The 18,478-nt window shown below is 41.4% G+C and overlaps 2 protein-coding genes across 8 annotated transcripts; both read right to left on the reverse strand.

Annotated features, from left to right (window-relative positions):
- Positions 1–695: 695 nt before the first annotated feature.
- On the reverse strand, positions 696–4,908 carry tbx6 (T-box transcription factor 6). The gene is given in 9 exon segments (XM_034120069.1): positions 696–743; positions 745–1,804; positions 2,603–2,879; positions 2,986–3,044; positions 3,128–3,198; positions 3,412–3,555; positions 3,660–3,927; positions 4,025–4,235; positions 4,839–4,908. Coding segments are annotated over 9 exon segments (2,208 nt in total).
- Positions 4,909–7,886: 2,978 nt separating this feature from the next.
- On the reverse strand, positions 7,887–13,254 carry nif3l1 (NIF3 NGG1 interacting factor 3-like 1 (S. cerevisiae)). 7 transcript variants are annotated; one of them, XM_034120074.1, is made up of 7 exons: positions 13,194–13,254; positions 10,959–11,527; positions 10,653–10,809; positions 9,638–9,761; positions 9,209–9,347; positions 8,711–8,794; positions 7,887–8,585 (listed from the first exon to the last, which is right to left on the reverse strand). In XM_034120074.1, exons 2-7 carry the CDS (start codon positions 11,515–11,517, stop codon positions 8,401–8,403), a joined length of 1,248 nt encoding a protein of 415 aa, XP_033975965.1. In that variant the 5' UTR covers positions 11,518–11,527; positions 13,194–13,254; the 3' UTR covers positions 7,887–8,400. The 7 variants fall into 7 exon arrangements, with proteins under 7 accessions (XP_033975965.1, XP_033975961.1, XP_033975962.1 ...); XM_034120070.1 differs by lacking the exon at positions 13,194–13,254 and adding an exon at positions 11,884–12,017; XM_034120071.1 differs by lacking the exon at positions 13,194–13,254 and adding an exon at positions 11,884–11,990 and having other exon boundaries at positions 10,959–11,562.
- Between the last annotated feature and the right edge of the window lie 5,224 nt (positions 13,255–18,478).

Here is an 18,478-nt window from a genome sequence, read left to right on the forward strand (position 1 = left end):
TATGCTGACATTGCTAACCAACCTGGCATGAAAATACTTCTAGTTGTCCAAAAACAATGTTAATATCATAATTATTATGAATAAAAGTATGGACATTCATGGGATATTATGCAGAAATGTAAAGAGGTGCCAAGTAATCATAGCTATCAAAGATGACCGCTCAAATGGAGCAGCAATTTTAGCAGATAGCAACTTTGCTAAAGAAACACAGTCCTCTAGTCTAGCAGGTAAAAGAGGTAACTGGCTATTCAAGTATTTTATTTCACCAAGTAAAAAAGAGACACGTCAAAGGAAGGGCTTGAGATTGGCAACGACTAAAGATTTTGTAAAAGTTTTTACACCAAAAAAGAATAGCATTGTGTTAGGTAGGTTAGCAAAAAGATCAGAAACAGCTAACCTGGCTAGCTAGCTCACTTTTAGCATGTCTAGTGTTTCAGTGGAAAAAATAGAATCACAAAAGCTGTGGACATGGCATTTTTTTTATTATTCACACTGGAATGGATATTTCATAAAAAAATGTTAAACAGCTATATATACAAACTTAAATGTCATTCCTCTGCTGAATTATTGTGAACACACACACACACACAGTACATTAGACTACTTAAACTAATGCTACACATTGCTAAACCCCCTAAAAGCGCCATTATCAAGCCGTTAATCTTCTACTATATACTAATACACAGCTCTCGTGCTCATATCCAGGTAGGACCCCTGGGGGTGGGCGTGTCCATGCTGGTGTTGCCTGTACAGATGCCTGAACGGGAGTGAAAGGGATGGGTGGGGGTCCTGACAGAGCCGAAGAGGGTATGACGGGAAGGCAGAATAGAGCGACTGGGGAGGATTGGAGGAGGGGAGATTGGAGGGAAGGGATGGATCTAGCTGAGGCAGGAGAGACGGGTGGTGCCGTACCATCTCCGGGCGATAGTGGGCAGCAGGATTGAATTGTGGGATACCACTAATATCAACTTGAGGGTACGAGGAGTTGGAGGGATTGGCCAGGTTTTGAGGATAGGCTGTTGGTGGCATTGAAGGAGCTGAAGAGACAGACTGCTGGAAAGAAGAGGGCACAGCCAAGCATGAGGAAGGCTGGAAGGAAGGGTGGGGGTGTGGGAGGGATGACGGATGAGTGAAGGATGAAGGAGGGAAGGCTTGGGTTTGGTGGCTAAGATTTTGGAAGTTAAAGGCATGATGGGAAGAGTTGGAAGACATGTTTGAAAATGATTGCATGTGTGGTGAGACAGAGGGGAAGGGGAAAGATGTACCATGAGTGGGAAGGGAGCTGGGGAGACTGGGAGCTAATGGGAGGTTGTAGTTGGAGAGAGCGGTAACTGGAGCAGGATTTACAGGAAGGTTATTTGGATGGATAAACACCGCTGAAGTTTGATCAATGGGAGAATGACTTGCACTGGAGATTGAGTCTCCCTGCAGAGGCTGGTCATTGAGCAGAGAATGAGCTGATATCTGATCCTGCAGACCTGATTGACAAGGTGGCGCAGGAAAGGAGGCGTCTGCAGGTGTGTGTGGGCTGATTGTCTCAGGCATGGTGTGATAGGAAGGAGACGAGGAAAGGAGTGGCTGCGGTGAGGAAGAATTAGAAGGAGGCGGCGTGGGGAAGGTGAAGGTGGTCTGCTGCAGCAAGGGAGTGTTGGAGGAGGAGGAGAGTGTAGGGGATGAGGAGAGGATGGGGGTGTAGTCGATAGTCTGAGGATTGGATGTATCTGATGAGTCAGGAACAGGGAGGAAGGAGGACTGAGGAAGAGGAGCTAAAGGGAAGTTGGAGGTGTAAGCCTGTGTGTCTGATCTGTAGAGGAGAATAAAAACATATATTAGAAATAACAAGATTTGTTGCAATATTAGTAACATTTAATCAAATAATCAACAGAGAAAGTAAGAACCAAATAGAACTTAAAGGGGACCTATCATGCAAAATGCACTTTTGTACGTCTTTTATACATGAATATGTGTCCCCGGTGTTCCAGGGAACTCACCAAGTGTCAGAAAACACAACCCTCTCTATTTTCCTCCATACCCACATCTCTAAAAAAGGGGCTGCAACGGATCTGATAAAAACTGATCCAGATTTGAACACTGTCCTGACGTCAGGACGGTGGCGCTACGGCTATTGGGCCAACTCTCCACCTATCAGGAGGAGACAGCCACGGCCACTGCCGTTCGAAAGCCCTGGAGACGCTGTAGTACATATGCCAGGCCTGTAGATGGTGCTGTTCTCACAGAATCAGCCCTTGCAAAAACAGAGCTAAAACAGTGCAAATTGAGCGAAATGAGGCATGGCTAAAATGCATGATCTGTTTGGTATTTTGAAAAAAAAAAAGTATAAATATGCCTTATATAGGTATGGTCCTACACTATATTATTCAAATATAGCATGATAGGTCCACTTGTAGTTAATGTTTCAAGCATCTCAAACATGGAGATTTGACTGCATTGAAAATCATATTTATCTCAATATAATTGAAAAACAAGACAATTTAAGACCCTGGACTTTGAGAGATGGATCTGCATATGAACCGATGATGGAAATATTTGTAAAATGCAACGCTACACAAGAATACATTCCTCTGTCTCTCTGTACACCTACCCTTCAATCAAATTCGCCACCTCACTCCCCGGCATGTCCTGCATCCCGTTGGCCATGGAGATGCCGATATCGGACATGTGCGAGGCAATAAATGCCTGGCCGAGATCTAGCGGCTGCTCCTGGATCAGTGAGGCTTGATAGTGGGCTTCCTCTGGTCTGAACCCACAGGAGGGGTTGGGCATGGGGGGCAGAGAGGCCAGAGCGAGGGCCTGCAGGTCTGTGGCCGAGGTCATTTGCTGTGGCTGAAGGTCAGTAGAGTCGCATGGATCACAGTTCACTAAGGGAGGCAAAATAAAGTAGTGTATTAGTGTAAAGCAATCCATGGCATTGTAAGTAGGAGTTATATTAGAATAATAAGCAAATGAATCATTAAGGTTTCTTACCAATATCCAAGGTTTCTGTCCCGTCACATATTTTGCGCTTCTGTCTTGCGTCTCTTTGTCTGCAGGGAGGGGAAAATGGGTTTAGATCCTCAACATCATGTATGCAAAGGTGTGATCAAGGTTTCTATTTGCTGTGAATTACTTTTTGCTGTTCATGCCATCCTCTCGGAAGCCTTTAGCGAAGGGGTTGGAGTTGATCTTCAGCTCTGTGATCTGAAAACAACAAAAAAGAAAACAGTTGGTTTACCTTCCCTGGACTTCTGTTTTTGGTTCTTTGTTTCTTTTGCGTTTAATCTCTTATTTTGCGCTGATGAATATTGTTGCTTAAGATATTTGTGCATAGAATCATCATTCTTAATCTTGGACTGCACTCTTTGCAACTCATATTCTCCCCTTTCCTTTTATATAAATGTATTATAATGGTACCTTGTTGTTCTGGTAGGCGGTGACTGTGAGAAACTGGGTCTCAGGGAAAACAAAGGAGTGCTGCCCCCCGCCCCACCTCAGCACGTCTCTGGCTTCAATCACATGAATCCTGGGCTGGTAGCGATGCAGCGAGTGCAGGATAATCTGGAAATAGAAGAAAGGAAATTGACTCAAAATGCACCATAAAGACAAACCGACCCTTAAAGATTGGGCGGTGTGTTTGTGTGTGTGCAGTCTTTGGTACTTACGTGTCCCTGGGAGTCCAGTGTGTTGTTGGTGAGCTTGGCGTGGTGAAAGGAGATGGTGCGGCTCTGCCAGTGAGCGCCTGTGGCAGGTGAGTCCGGGTGGATGGAGACCCGGTCCGGCAGCCTGGCCTCGGCCCCGCCAACAGCCTGCCAGGCTCCACCCTGGAAGCGATAGCGGGAGTTGTCCAACGGGACGATGTCCAGGAGGACGAGGTAGCGGAGAGATGGGTTCAGGCCAGAGAGCTTTAACCTCAGCCCGGGGAACATCCGTCTAAGAGAAGGGGGGACAAGGATTTAAGATTTAAGAAACAGTCAGATTGGAGAATTTAAAAGAGTCAAAGTAAAGACAAAGATTGATGTTCTCTCACCTGCCCTTCTTGGTGATGATCATCTCTGTGCCAACTGTGGTGAACTGTTTCCATAGAGAGGCGTTCTCCAGCTCCATTTTCACCTGATCTTTTGGGGTTTTGGTGGTAGGGTCATTCGGGGGAGGGGGCAGCATCCTTTGGGGCAGGGCTTTTGCCGCCATGTCACAGGCGGCGGGAGGAAACATCGGCATGTGAGCTGGAGCCGGCCGATCTGTGGAAACACATAAATTCAGAAAAAAAACATTTAGATAAATGGTTGAAATAAAGCAAATATGCGTTTGTCGTGTACCTTTACGTTTGATCATTTGTACAATAGTCTTGGAAATTGAAATATAAAAGGTAGCAGAATACTATTTAATGTGTTTAAAGTTCATTAATAGATGAATGTAACTTTTTGAATTACTTTATTTAAGCAATGTAACTTATTCAATTTGATCATCTGTTACTACTTATCTAACAAATGTTTTAAACAACTTCAACAGTGATGATTCTCAAACTTGTATCGAAGATTATTCAAGATAACTTTGCAAAAGATCAAGATGGAGAAACATTTACGCTGTAACTGATTCAAATGTAAAGAAAATTGTAATTGAACTGTGTAACATTTGTATTTGTAACAAATTATAAACACATTATTAAATTCCTTGAAAACACAAATGTATTAGATTGACTATGTTCCCTATTTCCTCAATGTCACACCTGAATAAGCTTGATTTAGCGCTAATTTAGTTTGACAGAAAGTATTCCAAAAGTTAAATGTCCATTCTCTTTTTGCCTTACACACACACACACACACACACACACTCTTCCTCACCTCTGTAAAAGCAGTCTCCGATCCTCTGAGGTCCCAGAGTCAAACTGGGGTACATCTCCATGCTCAGCATCTTCCTCGTCTGTGTGTTTGTCTCTTTACTCGTCCTCTTCAGCTGCTTCAAAGTAACATTTCCCTCTTCAGCTCCTGCTGACTCCTTCTCTGTTCCCTTGGGATCAATCTCCTCTTGTACTGGAAACCTCTTCTCAGTTATGTTCTTCAGATCGGTTCCTATCCCTCTGCTTCCTTTGCTTCAAATGCCCACCGTGGTGTCTTGCTCTGTTAAATAGGTGTGTGGAGCTTCACACTTGAGGCCAAATGGCTCTTGTTCTGCCTCCCTGTCTCTCTCCACACTTCACCCTCATCTTCCCTTCTGTCCCTGCTCCACAAACACAAACAACCCGGTCATATAGAGAGGTGATTCGCAACATCTTGGGTTTACTTTAGTGTCTGGAGGAACATTTATGTGATGTGTGTTATTGCATGTCACTAGAGGTATAATAAATACCGAAACTTAAATAGTGTTTTGAGTTATTTGTATTTTTGAGTACTTTATAAATATGTTTCACTACATTTCAGATTCAAATATTGTGCAATTTACTTCACTACGACTCTTTTACTGCTGTAGATACTTTGCATTGAAGCATTTTACACCAAGAAGGAAACAAAAGCAGTTCTGCTCCACCTGCATCGTTAAAATATGGCTACTACGTTAATGTTATACAAAATAAATAACTTATTATATGTCGTTTTTTATACTTTTAAATGTTTACATTTTAAACATGTTTTTTCCTATATTTCTGTACTTTTACAGTACTTTTTTTAGAGGACTTTGACCTGAGTATTTACTTTGTGATGTTGATGTTTTGCTTTAAAAGGCAGCTGAATACTTCCACCACTGCATGTCATGAACAACTGGCTCTGATTAATCTGTTATACATATAGCAAATGTTTCAATATAGATAGATAGATATATACTTATATACTTAATCCCAATTTGGGAAATTATTTTGTTACAGAAGCAGTGTGTTCAATACTTTTAAATATAAATACTATGCTTTAGTCATTAATTCAGCACTGACTACGAGGTACAGTACATGTGTGTAAATATGTGTTCATGTGATATCAAAACAGACAACTGCAATTTGTAGTCTTACTTTTAAGTTTTTCTGTAATAATTATTCGAAATGCTGCCTACTTTAAATGCCTTTTTTAGGTGTACACATAAATCTGCTTCACTGCAGCCCCCCTGTGGCTGTTTGATGGCTTGATGACATGTTTCTTCCTCTCAGCACTCTGCCTGTTAGTTCTTCTCAGCAGGGAGTCGGGCTTGAATGAAGGCGGAAGAGGAAGACAGTTTGGCCGACGGCTGCAATTTGTCCCCAACAAAAACACGAGTGTGTAGAAGTTTATATGAATACGTTTGAATTCAGGTAAGAGCATGGTATTACAGCTGATTCTGCGAAAGCATTTCTTGGAATATTCAAATTATAACTGTGTGCAAATTGATTCAAGTGCAAAATATGCTGTCACATAACAGACAAGTTGGTGTGCAGACAGAGTTTCAGGTGAAGAAGACAATGTGGACCACACAGACAAACCTCTGCTGGTACCAGGCAGTACATTAGTTTGTTGTGTAGGATATTTAGATCCTTCACTTGCAAATGCAGTGATGCCACAATGTGAGATTACTCGACAGCAAGGCCAAAAAGGCCAAAACCGGTTTTTAATTTTTGAGATGTTTGACTGTTTTGCTATCGTACCATGTTGTCTTTCAGACTAGTTGAAAGAAAACATCCTATTTAAGTGTTTATTGAACTACAATTTGTCTATTTGTGTCCGTAGATAAATAAGATAATGCTTAATTTGCATATTCAAACATAAACCTTCAGGAAACTTAAAAGGTACTTTTTTTTCAAATGAAATGTCATTGGGTAGAGAAACATTAAATGAAATCTCTAAAATGACAGTGCACCTGTGTGGCTTTAGAAGTACACCATTTTATGTATTGAAACCTGTTAGTAGAGTAGGACTTGAGATGTCTCCAGCTAAATGAAATAGTAGGCTGCTTTTTACCTAAGTCCTTAAAGAAACATAGATCACAACAAATCTTCCTAAGAGACTAGATTATGCAAGGATTGAGAACTCTAGGAACAGATCAGAGGCTTTTAAATAAAGGATTAATCTGAACTACTTGGAAAAGGAAGAAAATCTTCTTTAAAAGCTTTGAGGAGCAAATCTACCTGCTCATAGACAACTTTAAAGAGTGCCAGCTGGAGACCGTTTCCAGGTGTGAAGTATAAATGTTGTTCTAGTTGTTTTCCTTCTCCATTTGTGTCTGTGTGTGTTGGAGGGGATAAAAGCTAGAAGGGGAAGTGGAGGTGTGAACGCCACACTGAGAGAAAGGTCATTACCTTGATGAGGGCAGCGAGGTGTGTGTGACGTCTCTTAATGTTTTTACGAACTAACAGGTGTGTCAGCCACCAGACTCTGTTACGAGCCATGATGAGGATTGTTAGTTGTTTTGTTTTTGTACCATTACTGGAGTGGGGGGCAGGTGGTGTGTGCTGTTGACAGTGCATTAAGGATTACCATAGGCCTGCTCCCGACATGTATGTGCTAAGTGGTTTGATATCCACCTGTGTTTGCTCACTGAGGCCTAAAGGTCAGGTTACCGGGGGAAGAAAGGACACCATCAAAGGCATTTGTTTTGAAATGTTCATTGCTATTGTTCCTGCTGTTCGAACACTTCCTTCATGACAGGGGGTTGTCTGATTTCCTCGAGCATGTTTACAATGGAGCAACAAGCATTTTAATCTGACGAGGATTAGTGTTGCTCTTTGCATGATGCACACACTGTTGCTTTTAGGGGAAGTCTGTGGCCGTCTCTCCACAACAAAGAGGGATTTTTGATGTCACAGATTATTGGGATTGAAACATACTGTGTTGTCCATAAATAAATCCTCTGCATGCAGAAAACACGTTGTCAGATTACACGCTGGATCTGCTTTCACTGTGCATATTTTGTCTCATCCAACACGCAAGAGTCCATTTTTGTTATCAACAAGAACCCATTTTTATTAAGATTGTGCCAGAAATACATAACATGTACCATAGGAAGCACTTTTCATTAAGACAAGAGGCACAGAAGACATGTATTACTCTTTAGATAGTTTACATGTTGCTTGACAAAGAGTTTGCATGGAAAATATATATTTAATGCAGTCATTTCACATGCACACCTATTTGAATCTCACAAATAGAAAAAGATAGGAAATTATTCTAAATTAAGTATTGTGGTGTTGCAGAGAAGTCTAGCATTACAAACGGTATTCTACAGAATTAATTCAAATACAATTGTTGGTACAGATCCTATATTGTACTATTATCATAGTAGTATTGAATTATCTAATATTGTCAATCATACCGCAATATCAGTCACTATAATTGTTTTTTATTTTTGAAATTGTGCAGCCTAAGAAGGTGATTTGGTAATATTTTTTATTTTATCCGATCAAAACAGTGAAAATGTATCTGACAGACAACAAGTGTAGCTCCCCGTCGGTCAGACCACCACCAGAGGGTCTCTGTCTGCCTTGGACACCGCCACAGTCACACTGTCAGGAAGACGCACAGCCAGCTTCTCCCTGAACACCACCAGGAAACCCCGCTCACTGTTGCTATGGTCACTGAGGATGACGTTAGTCCCCATCGCCACGGCGTCCAGAACCTCGTGGTGGGACATCTCACCTGAACAATGTGCATGATCATTACATCAGCAGGCGTAATCAAGCCAATACATTGACAGTAAAACTGATCAGTTATATACAATTTTTTTTATGAAATTGAAATTAGATTTTTATTAAAATGTCTACCTGTGATGTAGAGGTCTGCCTTGACTCCGCCCAGTACTGAGGCTCCAGATCCAGCACACACAGCCACGGTACACACAGAGGACTCTGAAACATACCATAATACAATTCAAGGACATGCAACAAAAATATCTAAGTTTAATTTCAAAATAGCGGTGGTCTTCTTCTTTCAGCTGCATTTTAGTGTCAATAAGAGTTGTTTAAATACTTTTTAATAGGTGTTTTAATTACCTCCAAGGCACATTTAGGGTTTTATTCAATGTTTGAGCTTTTAAACCCCAAAGAAGTGAAGTCCAGGCTGACATCTCTGGCAGAGCTTATTATGATATTCCAAAATCAGGGTTTAGACTTAAAAAAAGAGAAACTGCAGACCATTCAGAACATCTACAGCTCCCAGGCTCTCCTAATGGGTGGGTGTTCAACATACTTTACATTGTTTACGTGTTTATCCAACTAATAACACCAGCACAATAACCTCCTGTCTTTCTGAGAGGTATTTACCTAGTGTCTGTCGTGATCCCAGAGCCAAACGGAGGTGACTCAAACCCAGGTGGGACTTCATTTTCTGGATGGCTGCTGAAACGGTCACCGGCTCGTCCAAAACACTAAGTCGTCCTTGGCCGTGACCCGGGAGAGGAGGCTGCAGGGAGTGGAAGGTGAACAAGAAATAAACACTATGCATGTATATCACATCATAACTATATAACTATCCACAACTATTTTGTGAAATAATCAAGATAGAGCTTTGTTTCCATCCTAAAGTAGTATTTTTTCTATCCTGATTGGTTTATACCGAATAAAAGTAGTGTTTTCTTGGTTTATCGTGTGTGTGTGTGTGTGTGTGTGTGTGTGTGTGTGTGTGTGTGTGTGTGTGTGTGTGTGTGTGTGTGTGTGTGTGTGTGTGTGTGTGTGTGTGTGTGTGTTCTGTACCTTTTCTAACTTGAGGATGCTGAAGGACAGGCTGGTAGCATTGTGTCGTAACAGAGTCTGGACACTAGGGGTCAGCGCTGAGTCACTGCAGGTCACGCTCACATGGATCCAGCTGTTGTCTGGTCTGTAAATAGTGAGGACAAACAACCTGTCATTCACCAAAAGGACTTATAGGTTTTGCATGTTTAAACCTATTACTTTCAAAAAATGTTATACCTCAAATTGCCCCTGACTATGTTCTTATCAACATAAGCTTCTGTTCTTTTTACTATTTTGTGAAACTCCCAATCAGCTGGACAAAAGCAATCAAACAGAGTGCTTCCTTTATAGCCTTTACGTTGATGTAGAAGTTATGCAACCAGCTTTTGGTCAAGGCGCTGGCTGTGTGTCGGAGAAGATAAAGGCAGATCTTACGCTATCAACAAAAGCTTTTATAATAGTACAAAAATACTCCTTTGTATTTTATGAGTAGATAATCTGCTTCCTGTTTAGAAAGGCATGCCCAGTCTACATGATTGGTTATGTGTATTACTTTTTTCAGCGTGTTAGTATAGGGTTCATTTCTGAAACGGTGCTAAAATGCCTGGGTGAACGTAGATTGTTTTTTAAAATCTAAACGTATCAAAGGTGTGAAAGTAATCTCTACAACTGCATTGGATTCACAAGAGGCTTTGATATCAAACCCAGAACAATAAACAAGTCTTTATACAGACGTTTTGGTTAAAAGTGAAAACATGCAAAACTAGATATGGTCCTTAATTAAAGGATAATTTCACACAAAAAAAAGTACTTTCTTTAACAATTACCAACCCCATGTAAAAATATTTGCTTTTCTCACATGCCTCAACAGTGAGACTTTCTGTTTTTTGATTCTTTGTTCACTGTCTGATCCATGTGAGAAAAATATATACAACTGATCATTTTAGTGGTGAAGTATTCCTTTGAAGTGAGTATATGAGGTGCTTATTTAGTTATTTATACACTTTTTTTTGGTCTATGCAAACATGTACAGGACCTGCCGGCTGAATGCTGTAGAGTTGTGTCACTGTCACAAGCCTTCAGTTCCTCCATCACAGCGTTTAGTTCCTCTGTGCTCTTGACTGTGAACTCCAGTTTGTGGCTGTGGGAGGCGGCTGCGTGGGCCTGACTCAGCACGGACACCTGGCCGCTACCTGAGAGGCAAAGAGGGCGGAATAAGACACCCAGGGTGACAAGATGAGGGTCAGAAGAGTGGGTCAGTCTAAGGTGTCACACCATTTTAGCCTATGCCTTCATTAAATATGCAAGTGTGACACATTTTCAACTCAAAATGACATATTACCCAATCCCCCAGCCAGCCAGTCGTTCACTCCTCCTTTAACGCTGTCCCACGAAGTGTGAGGGGAGAAGATCGCCATCCTGGCCTCCACAGCCCGGATGGTCAATCGCTGCTTCCAATCTTTCTGAACCAGACGCTTGAAAGGCCGAAACAACGGGGGGTGATATGAGATGATGAGGTCACAGCTCATGGCCTCGGCCTCATCCATGACAGCTTCTGTGAGGTCGTTGGTCAGCAGGATGGTTTTAACAGGCCGGGGTTTGCTGGGCTCCACCAGCAGACCCACATTGTCCCAGGACTCGGCCAGAGACAGAGGAGCGAGCTGCTCCAACACCTGCAGGACCTCTTTCAGCTCCATCAGGCCGGGAGAGGGAGCAGAAAGAGAGAGGCAGCGGGTGGGAGGGAAGTGAGGAGATAAGGGGGGGACTGAAGTGTGTTGGCTAAAGAAGCTGTGACGGTGAGTTGGTGGAGGGAGAGATGAAAGTGGTGGGATCCTGGTACAAAGTCTTCTATAGGTGAGTGACAAAAATCTACAAGAAGGGCTTCTACATCCAGTCAACATCAGTGGAGACCTGTGTGGACAGAAAAAAACGAATATAAGTCCTAGCTAAGAAAATAAGAGTTTAGTTAGCAACAACTATAATGCTAGTTCAATATAAAAAATAATGACAAAGAGTATGACGATTACCTGGCATGCAACCCAAACTTTAGGGTTGTTTTATATGAATAAAGTGCAGTGCCGCTACTTCAAACCTTATTTATGGGTCTAACATGACCTATGAGTGGCACTGACTGCTGGGGAAGCATGCAGCTAACAGCAGGGCTAGCTAGTAAGCTAACATTAGCAACTAATACACACTCAGTCCACACCGATATAAATAAAAACACACTAGAAACATAACTTTGTGTAAGAGTGAACTTATCGTACTTTCGCTTGCCTTTCACTCTATCGCCAGAAGACTAGTAGCGCTCTCTTGTTGCACACATTTCTCCAGAAGTGACAGAGAGCGAAGCAGAATGTCCCTGTCCGGCTTCCGTTTGTTAAAGTGACGGGCCCTTGATGATTTACAAGTAGCTAAATATGTAATTGCAGTACTGCTGGTGGAAAAACGATTTAAATGGCTCTGTTCTAGTTATGTCACAGTGTAAACAATAATTCACATGGTGGATAAATTAGGAATTTAAAATGTCAGGAACTCCCCTGGCTTTCACCTAAAACGTTCACTCAAAGAGACACACTACATCAGGGGTATTCAACTAAAATTCAACGAGGTCCAGTTAGAGAAAATCTCCCCATGCAAAGGTCCGGAACATCAAAATGTCTAAGTTGCTTTATGAATTAGTGTGATATATATTGAAGTAGCCTGTAGCTTTATCAACATTTGCATGTAATCAACAACTGACTGCCAATCAAATAAAGAAAGTACAATTCAAAAACAACAATATTTATTGTCAATTAACATTGAACTATACAGATATACAGTAAAATACTGTGGATATGTGTAATGTTCCTCTCTGGCTGCATTTAAAAATAAAATAGGAGAAAATAAATAAAATAGCTTTTGAAAATATGTGCATCTTAAAAGTACTTAATTTTAGATAAATAAAATAAAGTGTAGCAGCAGCTTGAGTTTCCTTTTTTTTTGTTAAGCGTTTCACATCATGACCTAACAGTTTCAGCCGATTATAGAACAATATCAGTCTTTACACATCATAACAATTGAACAGTTTTAAAGTTTCTCTTTCTTTCCCTCTTATATTGCAGTCCCTCGCTCACTTTTTTTTAATTCAGTGCGAGAATTGAGCTCGAGCTTGTCCTGCCAGGAGTTTAAATCTGGGCTGAAATGGTGCCCTGGAACGATATTTAGTTTTAATTTTGATCCTGGTGGACTGATCATATTGGGCTCCGAGACTGCTTATTTTTTGTGACCTCAGTTCTGTCTTGAGAGGGAATGTTTGGTCAAACACTTTGTGTTTTGTCTCATAGTGGCGTTTTGGCACTTTTAATGAGCGCCACGGTCTCTGAACAAATGAGACACACTGGCTCTGTGCTCCCAGTGGGCAGGATGAACATGAATGAGTCCACTCAGGGTTAAAAGCTCTGTTCTCACTGTCCACTTTCCTCTTCTTGGAGAGCGCCATGTGTAATTATTTGTCTCTCCCTGTCTGCTGCTAACACGCCTGTTCACTCTCCTCTCCGCTTCTCTCCCTGTATCGCTAATTATTCTCTTTACTCACTTTCCTCTCCACTTTCCTCTCCGCTTCTCTCTGCCGCTCTCTCATCTCTTCTTCTGTGTTTCTCTCCCTGTATCGCTCACTCGTCTCTTTCGCCCCCTGTCGGCAGCGGTTAAAATAGAATCGCCCCGTCAAAATTGAAATCCCCTATTAATGTATTGATTATAGGTCCGGGTCCGTATCATGGATGTATAATAAGAACTGGATACAGCGTGGGAGGCGGGGCCTCATTCATTCCTATGAGAGTTGCTCATTCGCGCATGATGATAAAATGGCCCAACTTTTGAGAGAGCGAAACGTCACAGATTACCCGGCATGCCTGAGAAGTACCCGTATGTGCGCTCATAGCGCATGCGCAACTTTAACCATGCCCCCCAAAATGCTCGTTCACATCAAGCACGTCAATTTGCGTACACGTAACAGCACCGCACGTTCATGACAGCATGGTAATGTTTGTTATGATAGATTTGATATTAACGAGGCGGCAGTTAGCAGCTAGCGGTTAGCTAGTAATTATGCTAATTTACACATCAATCGTTATGTACTTTTATATTACGCTGTAACAGGATCTAGTGATATCCAAGCAACAGAGCTTCATTTAGCATGAAAGAATTATTGCACTGTATATATATATATATATATATATATATATATATATACACACAGTGCAATAAGCTTCTTAGTGCAATAAGAAGCTACAGGGACGTTAATCTACGTCGGTAATATTAACTTTATTTAATACAACATTTACGGTACAAGATTTAATCATACAGCCCATGTAGTATAATATGTTATAAATGATGAATTACAGCAAACATGTGCAATATATCCATTATTACAGCTCCGTGGGCTGGCAGTAAGGCGATATGGGTCCGTTCTTATTGTGCATCCATGGGTAAAGATAAACGCATGTAGTGCTGAACACGTAACATGAACGTGCCGGGCGGCGCGGTCCCGTGGGTTAGATGCGCGTTCATAATGCAGAGGGAAATAACTCTCAGAATAACGTTATTAGCACATTTTACAACTTGAGGAACGAATGTTTTTAATAAGGGCTATACAAGTGTTCATACTGGGTAGTTTATTTAGTTTAAAAAAAATTATCCAACGATTTACAGACCACTCTTTCCCCATGTAAGTCAATGGGAAAAAGTGTTTCCGGGCCTGGCAACCAAAAGGAAGTGTAGTACCGCCGTTTGGCCAGCACGAATATTTTCATCAGAGTCCGGCGCATTTCCTGGGGGCTTGGTCCGTATAGGTCGGCGTCTGGGTCCGGATCCGGACCGCGGTCCGCCTGTTGCCGACCCCTGCACTACATCTACAAAGACAAGAAAACCACTTTGATATAATACAAAATAACTGCAAAGAGACACATAGCCTACTCACAGAGATGTGTAATGACTAAAAAGAGCGACTAAACAACTATACAATCTGTGTTTCTGCTTTTTAGGAAAGATACATCATTGTATCTCAGTTCCTATGGTGCTTTGTCTAATAATCCAAATGTTGTAGCAATGTTACTCTTTTTCAAATATATTTTGTAAAATGTGATTCCATTTTTCAGAGTGATTTATGTGAGTTTCCAAATAGTAATGTAGCGGAGAGTAGGGATTGACAAAAGGCTATTCACGTTGGAACCTTTATATACAGTGGCGGCCGGTCCATAGGGGCGCTAGGGGCGCCGCCCCACCTCTTCCCATATTAAAAAATAAAAATAAAAAATATATTTTAAAAAATATATATTTTTTTATTTTTATTTTTAATGAACAAGGTAAATATTATATAATTGGTATCAATAAAATGTATAATCTACAATAAAATCTCGTTTAAAATTGTGTTACGATGTCTAAAGTTACTGATAAGTCACATGTTTCCTGCCTGGCCTTGCCCGTGTACCTTCTCTCGTCTGGGCGCTAAGAGAGGAGCCCTCAACCAGTGCAGCAGCAGCCACTAGCAGCTGACTGTTGCTATCTGTAACGTGTAAACTATGCCGCGAAAACATAATTTCAGCCAATCAGCGTCGTCAAATATGATGGTCACAGGGCTCCTACGTGAGCGCCCGGTGCAGTCTGTGAGTTGTTTGGACTCGTATCCAAGGAGACAAAACAGGAAGCTGTCATACACTCTGGAAGCTACAGCTAATGAAAACTCCGTTTTTGACATAAAAATGGAATTATGGATCATCAATCATTTTTCAAAGTGACAGACACATTGGATTAACCTATGGATTAACCTTCAGCTGCGTTTTTCTCGTTTTTGATCAGAATTGTTATTCTGCAAAAGGTGAGCATATCTCCATGTTTTGCTACCTAAAGCTACGTCGTGTGATGTCTGTATTTGCTTCCCCTGTCGCGAGTTCTGATCGCTCAGTGATGATACTTATATTTCTAGAATATGTGGAATCTCAGCTTGTAAGCTTGTTTGTGCATATCCGATAAGTATATCGATTGATTTATACCTAGAGTGCGTTAGCATTTTTTCGCTCAGGGCTCATTTAGACTCTTCTTGTGAGACTTGTGTTTTGTTTCGGTAAACATGGTTCATATCATCAGTTAGATGCGTTTCCTCTGAGTAGGACACATGAATAGTTTATTACATTTTAAGAAGCCCTGAGACACAGTTTCGTGAGAAAAAAAACGGGGGAAAAAAAGCCCCTTAACAGGTTAAATGGGAATTAAATCAGTGTTCCCAAAGCCCCGGTGTTCTGCAGTTTGTGTGGGCCTACTGTACTGTTGCACAGTTTATGCTGTAGAAACTATGTCCAGGACAAGGTGTTTGGAAGTTTTGGAAGATTCATAGCTAACCACACTGAAGTTATGGAGGTATTGATCAGTCTTCTCATATTTTTAAGCCTCAAATTGTCCTTCTCCCCCCCTCTAACATCACCAGAAGTCATGATTTAAGGGGTCTTTTCTCAAAAAAAATTACCGGGGGAGCATCCCCCCGGACCCCTCTAGTATTGTTTGATCACCATTTCCACAGCCCCACCTAAAATATTTTCCACCAGCCGCCACTGTTTATATATACAGTCTATGGTTGGAACCCTGACCAGAGGAGGAAGTAGGCCTACTCATACTTGAGTCAAAGTAGAATTACCAGAGTGTACTTCTTACATGAAGAGACGGGTCACGTCGGCTGTCCACAACCTGGCCAAGAGTGCGCAGGAAGGCTAGGTTAAATGCCTGAGTTTGAGCGTTCTCCTCCCTTCTCAAGGCCATTTCCTCCTCCCTTGCCCGGGCAGTAGCCTCCATGGTCAGCTGCCAGTGCCGATCCACCTGGGCCAGGCTCCGTACATGGTGCCGTTCCTCCTGTGCCAAGTGCTCGTCTCCTCCTCGTTTCCTCTTGCCTGTATGATGATAAGATAATTATAGCAATAAGAATTAGCAATAACAATGAAAAACACAGGACAGGTACAGGTCACACAAGGATATAAGAATAAAATGTATAAGCAGAACTACAGTAAGGATGAACTAAAGACAGTTATGCCCTAGATGTTTACAATGATTGTGAAAGTGAATTACATTATGTCCAGCCTGTTGATAATGAATATAAATATATGTATATAATAGGATGTCACACACAATTGTACTAGCTGCTTACTAGCTAGTTACTTGTAACAGAGCACTTCCACACAGTGGTATAGCTTATTTTACTTACTGACGATGGATGATCTAAAGTTTAAAAAAAAGTCACAATTGCAGTCGTTTTGCCATGCCTATTTCTTACCTAGAACCACACGCTGCGGTGTTACAAGTAAAAGTCCTGCATTCAAAATGTTAGTCAAGTAAAACCTCGGCCCCTGACTTTAACTAAAAATGAAATGTTCAATTTTGTAAATAGAACATGAGAGGATTGTTTGAATCTGATACATTTGAATCAACTCGCTGAACTCTTTATGTAATTGGGTCAGTAATGCACACAAACACAACAAATCAGTCCGTCATAGTCCGTTATATCTTTAACATTTCTAAAAAAGTTAAAAACGATTTTTATGAACTTCCGACAATTTCACTTGAATATCTTGTTTTGTAAATTGGTTCAGCTCAAAAACATGTAAAAGTAAAGCAGTTTAGCTGCTGGTATGATGTAACACTGATCATATGTAATGTGACGAAACAAGTTCACAGATTAATGCAAACAGGAAAAGACTAGAGTTTGATGGACTCCAGGACAGGTGGTGCAGCAGCAGATACCCTCCATGCAGCCTACACTCAGATTACTGAGATTGAAATAAACAAATCTGCACAAACAAACAAAGTTGAGTTTAGGGTTATCAATGTTGGGAGACGATTGCAAACGGTTAAAACAGCGGTTCATATTAAAAGTGCACGACAAACTGCTGCTGCTGGGCAGAGTAGCTACCTCAGACTCAGAGAGCGACAGAGAGAGATTATTGTGGATTATGCGATAAAGGTCGATGCTGGATGTAAGAGGGATCAGGGAGGATGAGGGCAAAGGGCTGGACGCGAGCATTACATCATCTGACTCTAACTATGACCTTGTTGGCGTCTCTTTGCACGATACCCCTCAGATGAATTGGACCCTCTTTAGGAACACCCGCCCTTACAATACATTTATTATAAAACCATGAAACAATATGAATTCTTCCTGTCTGTCTGACTGACGAGACATAAAACTGACAATGTGTGATTTATCTTTCAAGCATATTGCCACAGTTCTATCCCCTTGCATGCAATCTGTGGAGTACAACTGACAGATGTGTTTCTTTAGTTAGGTCTGTTTTTTCATGAACTGCTTCACTTTTGTTAATTGGTACTGTAAACCCTTGTTCCCCATCTGTCCGTCCATTTGAAGTTTTGCCAAGTTTGCCATACAAAAACATCTGTGAGGGTGCAGTGTCCCCGTCTACAACCCCTAAATTCCCACAGGTGTTTAATCTCAGATGTGCTGTCTGCGGGTCAGTTCACTGATGTATTGTGTTGCAGGTCCTCTATCAGGGCGGGGAGGGAATTCTGTGGAAATTCTGAGGCAGATTTTAGTCAAATTGTATGTTTTTGTGTTTGCTCACCACAAACTGCTATTCCAGTCCACATAATAACTCTGTATTAGTGCAAATACAATTGCTACAGTATAGCTATGGTTAGGATACTTTGCCTGGGTGCTGTCCAGGTTCATACTTGGGATGGCCAAATATCACTTTTTCATGTTTAAACCAAAAGAATATCTGCCAACATCAGTCCTTCGCCATCTTTTCCCCCTCTCTTAAATAACTAAGCTGTTGAAGTACCAGAGTGTAGGAATACTCTGTTAAAAGTAAAAGTCCTGCA

The sequence above is a fragment of the Trematomus bernacchii genome, unplaced genomic scaffold (genome assembly GCF_902827165.1).
Source record: "Trematomus bernacchii unplaced genomic scaffold, fTreBer1.1, whole genome shotgun sequence".
Classification (NCBI taxonomy): domain Eukaryota; kingdom Metazoa; phylum Chordata; class Actinopteri; order Perciformes; family Nototheniidae; genus Trematomus; species Trematomus bernacchii.